The sequence below is a fragment of the Paroedura picta genome, chromosome 3 (assembly GCF_049243985.1).
Source record: "Paroedura picta isolate Pp20150507F chromosome 3, Ppicta_v3.0, whole genome shotgun sequence".
NCBI classification, from domain to species: Eukaryota; Metazoa; Chordata; class Lepidosauria; order Squamata; family Gekkonidae; genus Paroedura; species Paroedura picta.
The window spans coordinates 98,886,446-98,900,038 of record NC_135371.1 but is presented as its reverse complement, the minus strand read 5'-3'; the positions used below and the strand labels follow the sequence as shown (position 1 = coordinate 98,900,038).

The following is a 13,593-nucleotide window of genomic DNA, read 5'->3' as shown; positions in this document are numbered from 1 at the left end:
TTTCCACACCTCCATGTATGAAGTAACTGATAAAACGGCTGAAATAGTCATCAAAATAGCAGACTGAGAGTAAGGGAGATGGTTTGGTATTGACAGTGTGCCAGAAAATATGTAAGATCAAAAAAGAACCAGTGAACTCAAAAAAATGTTGTTTCTAAGTCATTACTTTATAACAGGACAGAAGAAGCATTCATGATGAACACATAAAGTTGAAATATTCTCAGGTAAACTATTGGTCCATCTGTCTTAGCACTGACGTTTATCAAAGCTCTGCATGGTTTCAGACTGAGAAAGTTTTTTTTTCCCCCAGCACTTCCTACCTGAGTGGTTTTAACTGGAAACATCTGGGAATGGACCTCAGAATGCGTGCATGTAAAGTATGTAGTTTTCCACTATTTGTAGCCCCTCCACACTGTAATTATGCCCTCATAGAAGAAGTTGTTGACAGTATCTGAATATATTTTGATACTGCGCCAAAAGTTGCATATTTGTCTATTTATTTCATTTGCATCCTGCTTCTGTCCCCAGTGAGGATCCAAAGCAGCTTACAAAATTCTCCCCTTTTCCATTTTACCATCTCAGTAACCTCTGAGGTAGGTTAGTCTGAGAGCATTTGATTGGTTACCCATCAAACTTCAGTGACAGATTGAGAATTTGAACCTGCCATATATTTTAGACTGGCACTCTGTCAACTGCATTATGGTTGACAATAATTAGTGTTTCTGGGAGTCATACATGTGAGTCACATGAATACAATGTCATCTTCCAAGTTTCAGCAATTTCTGGTGATGTGACTGGAACAAATTGCCACCAGGATGACTTTACCTCTGGCAATTCACCATTTACCATATCTTAAACGAACCAAAGGCCTTGTCTATATAAGTAAACTCTGTGACACCCAGAAAAAGAAAACATGAAGTCCTGGGTTTGACCATGAATTCCTAAATGATCTGAGGCCATGGTTACTAATGTTCAATCTATTCCCATGTGAATAGATTGCCTTCTTCACAGGCCTGCTTCTGTGCTTCTACTTTAACAAATGAGATAGGTGGCTGTCATGGTATTTTCAGTGGTTACAACTTTCTTGTAGAATTCCCATTTCTGTGTGAAAACCACAAACACAAGAATTTAAGAAGATACGTACTAGATCAGACTAGTGGTTCATCTACTTTAGCATTCTGTTTCACACAGCAGCCTAATCAGTTGTCGGGGGGGGGGGAACAAACCAGGCACAGAGGCCAGCCCCCCCCCCCCCCCGATACTGATTTCTTACACTGGGTTTAAGAAGTTCTTAGATGGGCAGATTGCATTCATTTTCCTTTTGGACTGTTACCTCTGGATGTGGACACTCCTTTTTACTCCTTTTGCTAGTTTCAGACTGATAGCTATGTGAGTCTAGTGGAAGCACAAAATCTATGTCCTATAGCACCTCAGAGACCAATAAAATTGTCTCAACTTTTTTACTGATGAGAAAACCCTGAAATATTCAGGCTTCAAGAAACCTCAGAAGTGGTATGATCATACAGAATATATATATTAACTCCCACCCATTCAGGAAAACCTTCTAGGGCTGTCAAGAAACCCCAAGGGTTTCACAAAACCCTGGCTGAGAAAGCCTGGTCTAGGTTATGGGCTTATGTGAGTCAAAGCCGACTTCATCATCAGGTGGAATAAACTTTGCCATGTCTGATTAAATTAACTTTGACTCACGAAAGCTTATATCCTAGAGAATTGTCTCTGAGCTGCTACTGGACTTCAGTTTTGTTCATTGTGGTAGCCATTGATGGACCTGTTTTGCATCCACAGGCACTGAATTCCACAGTGTAATTATTCACTAAAGATTTCCTTTTATCTGCCTTGTCTCTATTGCCCATCAGCTTCATTGTTTCTGAATTCTAGTATTATGCCTTTTGGAGATCAAGTAAAATACCATGTTATTGTCCTGGGTTTTGAATGGCTTGGGGGGGGGGCATAATATTTTGGCTTTACATTTTTGGCCACATTTTTGGCATTGTTTTATCTTTGCTGGTGTATTTTTAATTACACCATAAACAAGATGAAGCTATTTTTTAAAATTAAAATCTAAACATCAGATTGCCCTGAAACGGAAGTTCAGCAATGAATTAAAAAACTCAAACTTTCAGTTTGGCTAATTCATCAACACTCTTGCTTCCCTTGGGAGCTGCTGGCAGAGAAGACAGGAGGTATGTAAGGGATGCCACCAAGTAATGCCACAGCACAATTTCTAAATAGGTCTGCCATTTTTAATTCTTAGTGTTACTCTACAGGTCTGCTGTTTTTACTGCAGTGCTCTAGTGAGTTTTCTCTTCCAGCAAATTTCTTGGGAAGGCTTGTGAGCTGCTGGCTACATAATGCTGGGGCCATTCCCCTACCCCACCCCACCCCCGCTTTGTGGGATATTGCATTGTGGAACTGTAAAAATGCCTGGGCACCTTGAACATTTGAAATCATCAATTGCAACTCATTTTAAATTTTAAATCATTGAAAAGAGTGATGCAATAATTGTTTTGTTTTTATTCATTGTGCCATTTGGGGTTTTTTTTGGGGGGGAGGGTTACAAAAATGAGTTTGGAATAGCCCTTCAGATAGTCAATTGATATTTTTATGCTATATTTATCTTCTAAAATGTGTAGCCATAAAGCCCCAAGTTTTTAGGCAGAAAGCATTGACTGGATTAAACGCCAGGAGGAGTTGGGAATAATAAACTGGCTACAAGGTTATTCCAATTTGTCAGGGTTATGAGTGAATAGATTAATGAGGAGAGTTTTGCCTTTCAGATTGTCAGTCTTGTTTTTTATTTGATCTCACAATAGTGTGTGTGAAATTACTCTGCTTAATATGCAGCAGAATAAATACAGGCCTACCATCTGGGGGCCTGGTACCCTTTCTTTGATTCACAAGGCTGAATATAAGAAGGAGGATTAGCTTTCTTTTGTGAAAGGTTTCCTTGGTAAGAAATAATTCAAAATTAATAATTTCAAGAGAAAGGATAATTAGACATTCAAACAAGCTAGGCCTTTAAAAACTCTGGGTGTTTATCAATGCAATTTTGTGCAGAGTTACTCTGCTGAAATGAGCGGCCTTAGGCAGGAGATTGTTCTGTAACTTCATGTTTCAAATAACTAGATAATCAGGAGCCTAATTTTAAACATATTTACTCAAAAGTAAGTCTGACTGGGTTCAGTGGGAGTTTCTAGTGAGTATGCTGGGGATTCTAGTCTCAATGAGTTTTCATATTTCTTCAGGAACAATAGAATACAGCCATCCATAAATTCGGTTTCAGCCATTGGGGCCCGTGTTTCTAAGACCTTTCTATCCAAGTCCACAAAATTCATAGTGCTTGTGGATTAGGGATCCTCAAACACCCATCTGTTTGTCTCATATCTTATTTACCAATTATGAACAGGACTCTGTTTGGTCAACAGTAGGTCTGATAGTTCATTGATCTGTTCATTGACATTCAACAGGTTACTTCACTGTATTCCTTGTTCAGTGTATTTGTAACTGCAGCAGGATTTTAACACATTTTCTCATACAGTTCTGCTACCTGCCCATCCTTGCTGCATATCTGCTCCCTTGCAGGGAATTATATCAGCAATTAGATCACTTACAAATAATATAAATCAGGCATGAATAAATGCTGTTTCAATAATGTGACCCTTTGCTATGAATTTAGTAACAGGGAATTGTGCATTTTTACTAATGAATTTCTAGGAAATTTGTGTTTGTGGATGATATTTCATTTCATTGGAGCAGATAGAACTTGCAGTAATAAAAAATGTTAGAAATATTACTGGATAACTGAAAAAGAGTGTTGTAACCCCTTGGATATTCACAATTGTTTTTCACGCCCAAGTATTGTTAGACAGAATTGTTTATCTGATGCTGCAAGATTCTACAAAAACCTCATTAAGGATACCATAAAATCTGAGTAAGAACCACCACATGCAATTTTCTTCTGTTCACTGTGTAAAAGGTACTATAACCATATATCAGGCCTACAAAATTTGTGACCCAACAAGTTGAAAACAACACATCAGCTTTGACTGATTATACACGGCAGAGGCTGGCTGTTGCCAGTTTCTGGTAGCGGGACAGCATGCCCTTACCACTTCCTGTGTACTAACAGGGAAAGAAATCCCCTGACACCCATGGTCCTTCCCAAGGTGGTGTGCGTGCCTCCCCTGTGTCATTTTGTTCTGTTGCAGTTGTATAAAATTATTGAAGGTTTTCCAGTCTGGTGGTCACTCTGGGTGCTACACATTAGGCAAACGATTCCAAAATGCCCAGACCAGGCCGTGGGCTATCATTATTGCAGTCCATTTTTGCAACTGGCAGGATAGTTTTCATGCTGGTTGGCTCTAATGAGTGGGCTTAACATCTAAACGTTTTTCAAGAGATTATTCCAGGAAATGAATTTTCACATGTAAATTGGTAGCAAAGGGACCTTCTTGACAAGGGTTTTAATGTTCTGTTTCAACTGTAAACGTGAGACTACAGTGTGCAATTATATGAATGTTACATTACTGAAGGGAGTGTCAACCTGTCTTGTAACAGTCCAAAAAGAAAATTTTTATTTTATATAGTATTTATATATATTGTATTTATATACCGCCCTCCCTGAGGGCTCAGGGCGGTTTAAATGAAACAACAAAATAGTACAGGTAACATCATTCAAGTAACAGTAAGGTGATAACAACAACAATAACATTTACATAATAACAATAACATTAAAGGAAGGTGAGACTGCAAGAGCCTTAGCTCAACTCGTACTGAAACCCAGGGGTTGGGTGGATTTGTTAACAGTCATGGTAGGAGGGGAGGGCTTGGGGGTCAATTGGAAGCGATGGACAGGTTGACCTCAACCAAATGCCTGGTGGAGGAGCTCCCTTTTGCAGGCCCTGTGGAACTGCTTTAGTTCTGTCAGGGCCCTGATCTCCTCTGGGAGCTCGTTCCACCAGGTGGGGGCCAGAATGGAAAAGACTCTGGCCCTGGTTAAGTGGGCTTCCTTGGGGCCAGGGACCACCAGGAGATTGGAGGAGGCTCTTTGAGGGGTGTAGGTGGAGAGGCGATCCCTCAGGTATATTGGGCCCAGACCGCGTATGGCCTTGAAGGTGATAACCAAAACCTTAAGCCTAATCCAGAATTCAATTGGGAGCCAGCGCAGCTGCTGGAGGATGGGATGGATGTGGGACCTCCGAGGTGCTAATGTGAGGTCCCTAGCAGCTGCATTCTGGACTAATTGCAGTTTCCAGATCAAGGATAAGGGCAGGCCAGTTTAGAGAGAGTTACAGAAGTCCAGCCTAGAGGTAAGAGAATCTGCCCATCTAAGAAAATAAAAGAGTGCTTCATTGATGAATAAGACAAGATGTGGAAGGAAAGGGGGTGTAACAGCAGCTTTTAAAATGAAGAAGGCTTATGGTACAGGATATGTCCACCTTGCAAAGTTTTGGGAATATGGCCTCCTTCCAGGCCTGGCTCGGATTAGGGCCTCTGGTGCCCCACATTAAGGAAACATGGGTAGTTTCTGCCTTCCCATTTTTGCTTCAGGCACCATCAGCGGCCAGGCTGGGCCAGGCCTGTGCACACAGGGAAGAGTCAGGCCTTCCAGGCCCAGCTCTTCCCCCACCTATGGTGGCCCAGCAGGGAAAGAAAATGCCTCATTCAGTTCTGTGGTGCTTTATGGCATGGCGGAGTGGAAATGGAGTGTTTTTGAAACTTCTGTGAAGTTGGAATTGTGTCCCAACATAGTCCCACCTTTGTGAAAGTAAACCCCTTGCTGCTGTGGAAAGGCACAATAGAACCTTTCCACCCTGGCTGCATGTGCACACGCAGAACTACGGGGCAGACCATGCCTGGCAAGGGGAATCTTCTCTTGTTCATACATGGGAAGTGGCAGGACATGCTGCACTGCTGCAAGAAAGTGGTTGTGATCCAGTACAGCCATTGCTGTGCACAATAGGTCAAATGACCACTTCTGATGTTGCTGTCTGAAGATACCTGGGGTTTATCCCAGTAAATAAAATGGGAAATTATGCTTAAACAAGGACATCGTTTTGGCCAATATAAAGAAGTAAAGTGCAAATTCTAGGAAAATGCAGCACATCCCTGAACTATGTGGGGAAAAAACCATAACCGGTGAACAGCTTTGATTCAATGCAGTCTATTCTATATAGTTTGCATGGGTGAACCTTTAACAAGGAAAAAATTGAGGCAAATTAAGTCGAAGATCCATATAACTGCAAGTGCCTTTCATTTATTGGTACAAATCAATTGCCTGCAACTGCAAATTATATGATTGCTTTGTCCTTCAGTGAACAACCTAAATTGCTTTCCTGTTTTAACATCACCTTTTTGCATTTGAGTAGACAGCAGAGAAATCAAAGGAATTCAACAAAGGCAGAAAGAGCCCCTGAGGATGCTACAAAGTGAGTTCGACAAAACAGAAGCTCCAACAAATAAATTCCTGAGGGAAAGTTGCTTACAAAGGAGACAGGCGTTTGGTGGAAAGAGAGGTCACATTTGTCACAGTATTGTTTGGGGGGGAATGCGATAAAGCCTGCTTCCCATGAATATTTTTACAGGTGAGAGCACTGAGAAAAGCAATAGTGGTGGGTGCCTTAAACTGAGAACAAGCTATAACATTATAAAATGAACATCTTGGTATGTATGTCAGAAACATAGAAACACTGAAGCGAAATTCTAGGGAGCACATGCATATTGGACAATTTTACTAGATGGGCTGAACATTTTGGACAGAACTGCCACCTACCATTTATTATTCTTTTGTGGGAAATCAGTGAAGTGAGAGCTTTTATCATGCTGCCCCTATTATTTCCTTAATATTTTAATCCCTCTTCCCTGCCAACCAAGCATCACTTGAAGACACATGCACCATATCAAAACACCCCCCCCCCAAAAAAATCAACAATATATGTATATCTAAGTTCATTTTCTGCATGCTTTTAATAGCCAAAACAAATTTACTTCCAAAATTTTTCAGAATTTTTATTTTGCAAATCTGATGGATATTCTGGCCTATTGAAGAAATCTGCATATATCTCAGAAAATAGGTGGACTTCTTGACATAGTGCCCTGGGGAAAGTTTCCAGTGGAGAGAATGGTATGGGGGCACTACATCTATGGGAACTGAGGAGAATGCTAAACTCAAGTCTGAATGTTTTATATCTGTCACTGGGTGGTGAACAACAGAACTCTGTATTTTCCATGATTTGTAGAAATTCATGATCTTTATCTCTGCAACAACATGAAAATGAAAAGCTATCTATTGGAAGTCAGATTTGAAGGGCTGTTAAGCTGTTAAAGCGGCTGAGGTGTACCTGTGTGCTTACTAGTGGTATCAAGTGCAGGGAATTCTGAATCATGTGCTCTGGGGATTCCTTTGTTTAAGGTGGGTTCCCACTCACTTCCTGGTTCTTCAGGAAGAGCAGCTCAGTGTGCTTTGGTTGAAGCAAGGAACGGACTCCATTAGGTTCTCTGCTCTCTCAATCTGTTAATGTGTGGGCATGTAGTCTGCTAGCATACCAGCCATAGAGGCTTGCAATGTGCTGCTTTTGTAACTCCTCTTTACACTTTTGTACTCTGCTTCAGTATGGATTTGGACACAGATGAATATGATGTGTGTTTGCAAATAATCTTTCCCAGTAAACATTATTTTCTTTTAAAGTGCTGTGTGTCTGGATCTGTGCCTCATCCACAAAGGTATGTCCAGAAATACTGTGCCCTTTGCCATCTGCAGAGCAATCACTTAAAAAAAACTTATTTATTGCTCTAAATACAAGCTCTATCATCTATTTATAACATGTTATTCTTGAGTTCCATTAAAATGAATGAAATTTAAGCCTGCTGCACTAAACACACATTTGGTAGTAAATTCTACTGAAATCAGAGAAAATACGATTAGAATCAGGCTTCGCAATTTACAGGTGTGCTTGGATACCATTGGCCTTGCTTAACTTTTGCTGGATTGCATCCCAACAGTCTTTGGAAATACTTTTATAACAAGTCTCAAGGCATTTCAAATGGTTCCTTTTAATGGTGTATATTACAAAACCATGCAAGCTCACTAATTCCTCATGCAATGATTGTATCAGGACAAAACATAGCAATGAATATCAATGATCTAATGTGAAAATAGGTTTTTTTAAAAAAAATCACAACACATGGGAATACAGTGTAGACATTAGAAAGGGAGGGACTAAAAGAGAAAAGCATATATAAGGCACTTTCTTTGTATTCGTAACCCATTTTATTTTTGGAATATGCAAAATCTGCAGTGTGACTAATTGAGCAAAATAGAAAGGGTGTCAGGCAGGGGACATTGGAGGAGGTGTATATTATTTAGCATAGATAGGGTATAAAAACTTCCTGATGATTTACAGATTACCCCCTCCAGTGTCCTGATTGGCTCAACAGGGACTTCCTGCTTGTTTTGAGCATACTCCTCCCTGTTACTTCCAGAACAGCAGTTGAACAACAGAAGAATGACTGCAGATAGCACATAATAGTTCATTGTTGTTGTTGTTTGTTTGTTTGTTTGTTTGTTTGTTTATCGCCCTCCCCGAGGGCTCAGGGCAGTTTATAGAAAACAGGGAAGGATACAATTAACATCTGGTAACAGTAACAACAGTAATATTATAACAATTATAACTTAACAAGATCATAACAATAACACCATAAAATAGAAATTGTGAGAGCCTCAGCTCAACTTTTACTGGACCCTGTGGGCAATCGGTTAGTGTTGATCATAGAGGGGGGGAGCTTGAGGGCCAACTGGAAGCGGTGGTTTGGTCGATCTCAACCAAATGCCTGGTGGAGGAGCTCCGTTTTGCAGGCCCTGCGGAACTGTTTAGGTTCTGTCAGGGCCCTGGTATCTGGGAGCTCGTTCTACCAGATGGGGGCCAGAATGGACAATGCTCTGGCCCTGATTGAGGTCAAGCGGGCTTCCTTGGAGCCAGGGACCACCAGGAGGTTGGATGTAGTAGAGCGCAAGGCTCTATGAGGAGTGTAGGAGGAAAGGCAGTCCCTCAGGTATACTGGGCCCAGACTGCATATGGCCTTGTTATCATCATCATCAGCCCTATCTTGGGGGATTCAGGGTGAATAGCAATAAAAGTAAAAACAAAATTATAATTAAAAATATAGGTTTAAAATAAATACCTTTAACTTATAAATATTAAACCAGGGATTGCACTAGTTGCATGTTCTACTATTATGGGGAAAAGGGAGATCATAGTCAGTGAGTTCTGCCAGGGATTACAACTGGTCAGGTGTTATTTTAGGTTTCAATCATAGAACAGGCAGAATAGCAGGGTTTTACAAGCCCTGTGGAATTGTCTGATATTCCACAGTGCTCTGACTTCTGGTGGCAGAGTGTTCCACCAAGCCTGGGCCAGGGCTGAAAAGGCCCTGGCTCTGGCCAAGGCCAGTCTAATCTCTTTGGGGTTGTGAATCCTAACCAGGTTCTGGTGACTAGATCTTAAAGCTCTTGGGGATGCAATGGGAGAGGCGGTCCTGTAGACACAATAGTCACAAGACTATTTAGGGCTTTAAAGGTGAGACCTAAAACCTTGAACCTGATCTTGGATTCAAATTGGAGCCAGTGCAGCTGGACAAGGAAAGGTCATATACGGGTGGTCCATCGGGTCCCAATAAGGACCAATGCAGTCCAGTTGTGAACCAGTTTCTTTAGCAGTTTCAAGGGCAGCCCTGCATAAAGCAAGTTACAGTAATCCAGCCCGGAGGTGGCCCTTGCATGGCTCACAGTTGCTAGGTCAGATGCTGACAGATAGAGTGCTGAAGGGAGGCCCTGGTGGAAGTGAGTCTCTCCTCTCCTTTTTCTATCCAGTATTGTTTCTCTTCACAATTAAAAATGTGTCCTGACAGTCTGACTCTCACAGTGTATGTGGGACACAGACCTGCTCTGGAGGGACTTTGCCAGGGCCCCCTCCCTCCTTACAAACACACACACACACAAAGAGCCATACAAAGACTCCCTTCCCCTCCCCCAGTTTCCCCCTTGCCTGTTGGCGTCACAACCTTCTCCCTGCTTCCTCACCATTTGCAGTGAAACTCTGTACGTTTATTCATTCAGGCAGTCCCGAGTATACAAATGAATTAAACCCACCTTTGCTTTACATCCAGCATTTAATGTGTGTTTTATTCCCAGCTGCCTGGTGTGTACTGCCTGTCTATTAGTGTCTTTTGCAAAGTGTGTGCTTGGTTTGTTTTACTAATGATATGAACCATTCAGCAAGGAAATCAACACAGAGCATTTTAATATTAATGAACCCTCCCTTAATCAGGCATTCTAGCTGAGCCTGGGGTTATTGGATTTCCAGCTGCCCTTGTGGCCTTGAAGAATTTTCTTACTCAAAGGAATACTGATAAGGAATAAGCTGCATGTCCTGTTTTCAACTCAGCAAGCGAATCTGAACAAACGCCAAAATGGGTATCTTCGATTCTCCCCTCAATCCACCCTCTGTTAGGGTGTTTCCCAAAGGAGAATGTTCCATGTGTGCCACTGACTCCACGTACTTCGCACCTTCAAGGCTGATTGCTATGATCTCGGATCACATTCATGGTGGTTTGGTACTTTGTCCGCATGAGCGGATGGACATTAACATACTTGGGAATGGTCAGGATGGCTCATGTAGATAAAACTAGGGACATGGACTTTTTAATTTCCTGGAGAGGGGCTGAAGCCAGATCAGAGGCCTAGTGGCATCATAGGGAGGAGTCAGTGATATCACAGGGAGGGTCCTGTGGAGGTGGGATCATGGGGGATTTTGGGAAGAAAAATGAAAAGAGTTGTTGTTGTTGTTGTTGTTGTTGTTGTTGTTGTTATTATTATTATTATTATTATTATTATTATTATTATTATTATTATATTTATTTCCCGCCACTCCCTACAGGCTTGGCGGGCAACAATAGGCTTAAAATCCCCCATTAAAAACCCCGTTAAAAGACTATAAAAATACCCAACACGGCGGAAAATACCACTCTCCCCTACCCAAACAAGGGCATTGGGGGATGGAGGGTGATGATGACTACTTCAAACCCCCCAGGGGGGCAATGTTCTTCCTCGCCAATCCCAGCCTCAACCATAGACCTGGTGGAAGAGCTCCGTTTTACAGGCCCTGCAGAATGTTGGCAGCTCCCGCAGGGCCCGCAGCTCACCCGGGAGCTCATTCCACCAGGTAGGGGCCAGGACAGAGAAAGCTCTGGCCCTGGTTGAGGCTAGGTACGCTTCTCTGGGAACGATCAGTAGGTTTTCTCCAACAGAGCGTAGAGCCCTGTGGGGCACATAGGGCGACAGGCGGTCCCTCAGGTATGTGGGTCCCAACCCGCGTAAAGCCTTAAAGGTTAAAACCAAAACCTTGAACCGGATCCGGACAGCAATTGGCAACCAGTGCAGCTGCCTCAGCACCGGCTGGATGTGGGCCCTCCAAGGTGTGCCAGTGAGGACCCTAGCAACTGCATTTTGCACTAGCTGAAGTTTCCGGATCAAGGACAAGGGCAGGCCCGCGTAGAGCGAGTTACAGAAATCTAATCTGGAGGTGACTGTCACTGTGGCCAGGTGGTCAGGGGACAGGTCGGGCGCTAGTAGCCGGGCCTGGAGAAGGTGGAAGAATGCCTGGCCTGCTACTCTCTTGACCTGCGCCTCCATAGTCAGGGAAGCATCGATGGTCACCCCCAAATTCCTGGCTTGGGACGCGATGGTAAGTTGCGCTCCCGCCAAGGTGGGTAAATGCGCTTCCTGTTCCTGCCCCCTTCTTCCCAGCCACAGGACCTCCATCTTGGAGGAGTTGAGTTTCAGGCGACTCTGCTCGAACCATTCTGTCATAGTTCAGAGTACTATGTCAGAATCCCCAAGTTTTCTGCCATGATTTTATTCTGTTTCAATTATTAAATCTTTCTGCCTGTTAAGGTGTTACTCTGACCTATCTTGCCCTGATGTAACACAGATGCTCTGGTTGAAACCCCAAGGTCGTTTCCTGCCGCTGTGTTTTATGACTCCCCGTCCTCTTTCCACATTCCTTCTCCTCCCTTGTGTTAGTCTCCCATACCTGTTATTTGTCATATTCCCTCTCCAGGGTGGCTCTTGAAAGTTGGCTCAGGGCTTAGTTGTGTCAGCCCAACCCCCTGCTTTGTCCTCGCACTCTTGGTTCCCTTTCATCTATAATGTACTACTCACAAACATATATGCCCCCCCCCAAACTTGGGGTTATCTATCAGTGTCCTTGGTTCACAGAGAGACAACAAAGCAGCCAGCTGTAGACTATCCCACATCTGGGGAAGGAGACTTGATGTCTCGAGAGTTTGCGCCTAAAAGATCAAAGGCCTCTCATATGTGAACCACTGTTCCTGTCTGAACACCCAGACCTATATAATATGGGAGGGGGGATCATAGTTCCTTGTCTCTGTCAGACCGTTTATGCACTGGGAACTTCGCAGCCCCAGCTTCAGTGCAAGAACACAAATTGGGGGCGGATGAGGTGCACCAGGCCAAATGCTCCTCCATGTGGGTGCAGGAACTGTTGGGGCAAACTGCCATGACTAAAACTCCAGCCTGCAGCCTGGCATGAAACCTCCAGTGCATAAACGGTCTCAATAACTCCTATTCCTATCTTTGCATGTTCTGCTCTGCTTTGTGGATACCTTCAAGACTGTTTTTCCTTAACACTGCATGGAGTCATATTGCAATTTTGTCTGAGAGACGGTCTCTTCTCGCATCAGAATCCTTGAGTTGAGATAGTTTGACAGAGACCTGAAACTCCCAACTTGCCCTCCAAAAATTGCATGCCTCCCAAACATCGCAGTGGCAACAGGAGAAGGTACAGGGCCTACCATCCCACCTGAGGGAGGCAACAAAGGAGAATCTGTGGATCCAAAGATGGTGGGACCAAGAGATGCCACCCGGTAGAAGGAACTGCTGGACAAATGCTTGGAGCAGTCAGCCTGAGCAGAGGGGGCCCAGTAACGGTCCCAGTGGACATTGCAATTGAGTGGCCGGGGATGGACCCCTCCCCCCATGCCTCCTGCCGATGCTAGAAGGTGAGGAGAGGGGATACGATGGGGAGTCATCAGAAATCCTAGCATCCAGCAAAGCGGCGGCCAGGACCGCAGACCAGGGACAGGAGAGCCCAGCACTAGACCACCCAACCGGAGCAGAGAGAGGGATCCTGATGGACCTTGATCCTCAGTAGAATGACCCACGGGACCTGGACCTTGCCCAGGGGGCACTCTGAATGGAGCTCTAGTTGGGAGAACTTCTTGCTCTTCTTCTTCTTCTTGATTGGGGCCGCATCCGGAAGAAGTTCCTGACAGTTAGAGCGGTTTCTCAGTGGAACAGGCTTCCTCGGGAGGTGGTGGGTTCTCCATCTTTGGAAATTTTTAAACAAAGACTATATACCCATTTGACAGAGAGGCTGATTCTGTGAAGGCAAAGGGGTGGCAGGTTACAGTAGATAAGCAATTGGGGTGTGAGTGTCCTGCATAGTGCAGGGGGTTGGACTAGATGACCCATGAGGTCCCTTTCAAGTCTATGAT

General features: G+C 43.6%; 1 protein-coding gene across 4 annotated transcripts in view; it reads left to right on the top strand.

Moving 5' to 3' along the window:
• PRELID2 (PRELI domain containing 2) overlaps positions 1-10,298 on the top strand; it is an 82,090-nt gene extending 71,792 nt beyond the window's left edge. The window contains exons 6-7 of one of the 4 annotated variants that reach the window (XM_077326962.1): positions 311-377; positions 6,390-10,295. In XM_077326962.1, the coding sequence (XP_077183077.1) occupies positions 311-334 (24 nt within the window). In that variant the 3' untranslated portion in view covers positions 335-377; positions 6,390-10,295. Of the gene's footprint in view, positions 1-310 lie in introns of all 4 variants that reach the window. The other 3 variants (XR_013229280.1, XM_077326961.1, XM_077326958.1) reach the window with 3 other exon arrangements.
• The last annotated feature ends 3,295 nt before the right edge of the window (positions 10,299-13,593 follow it).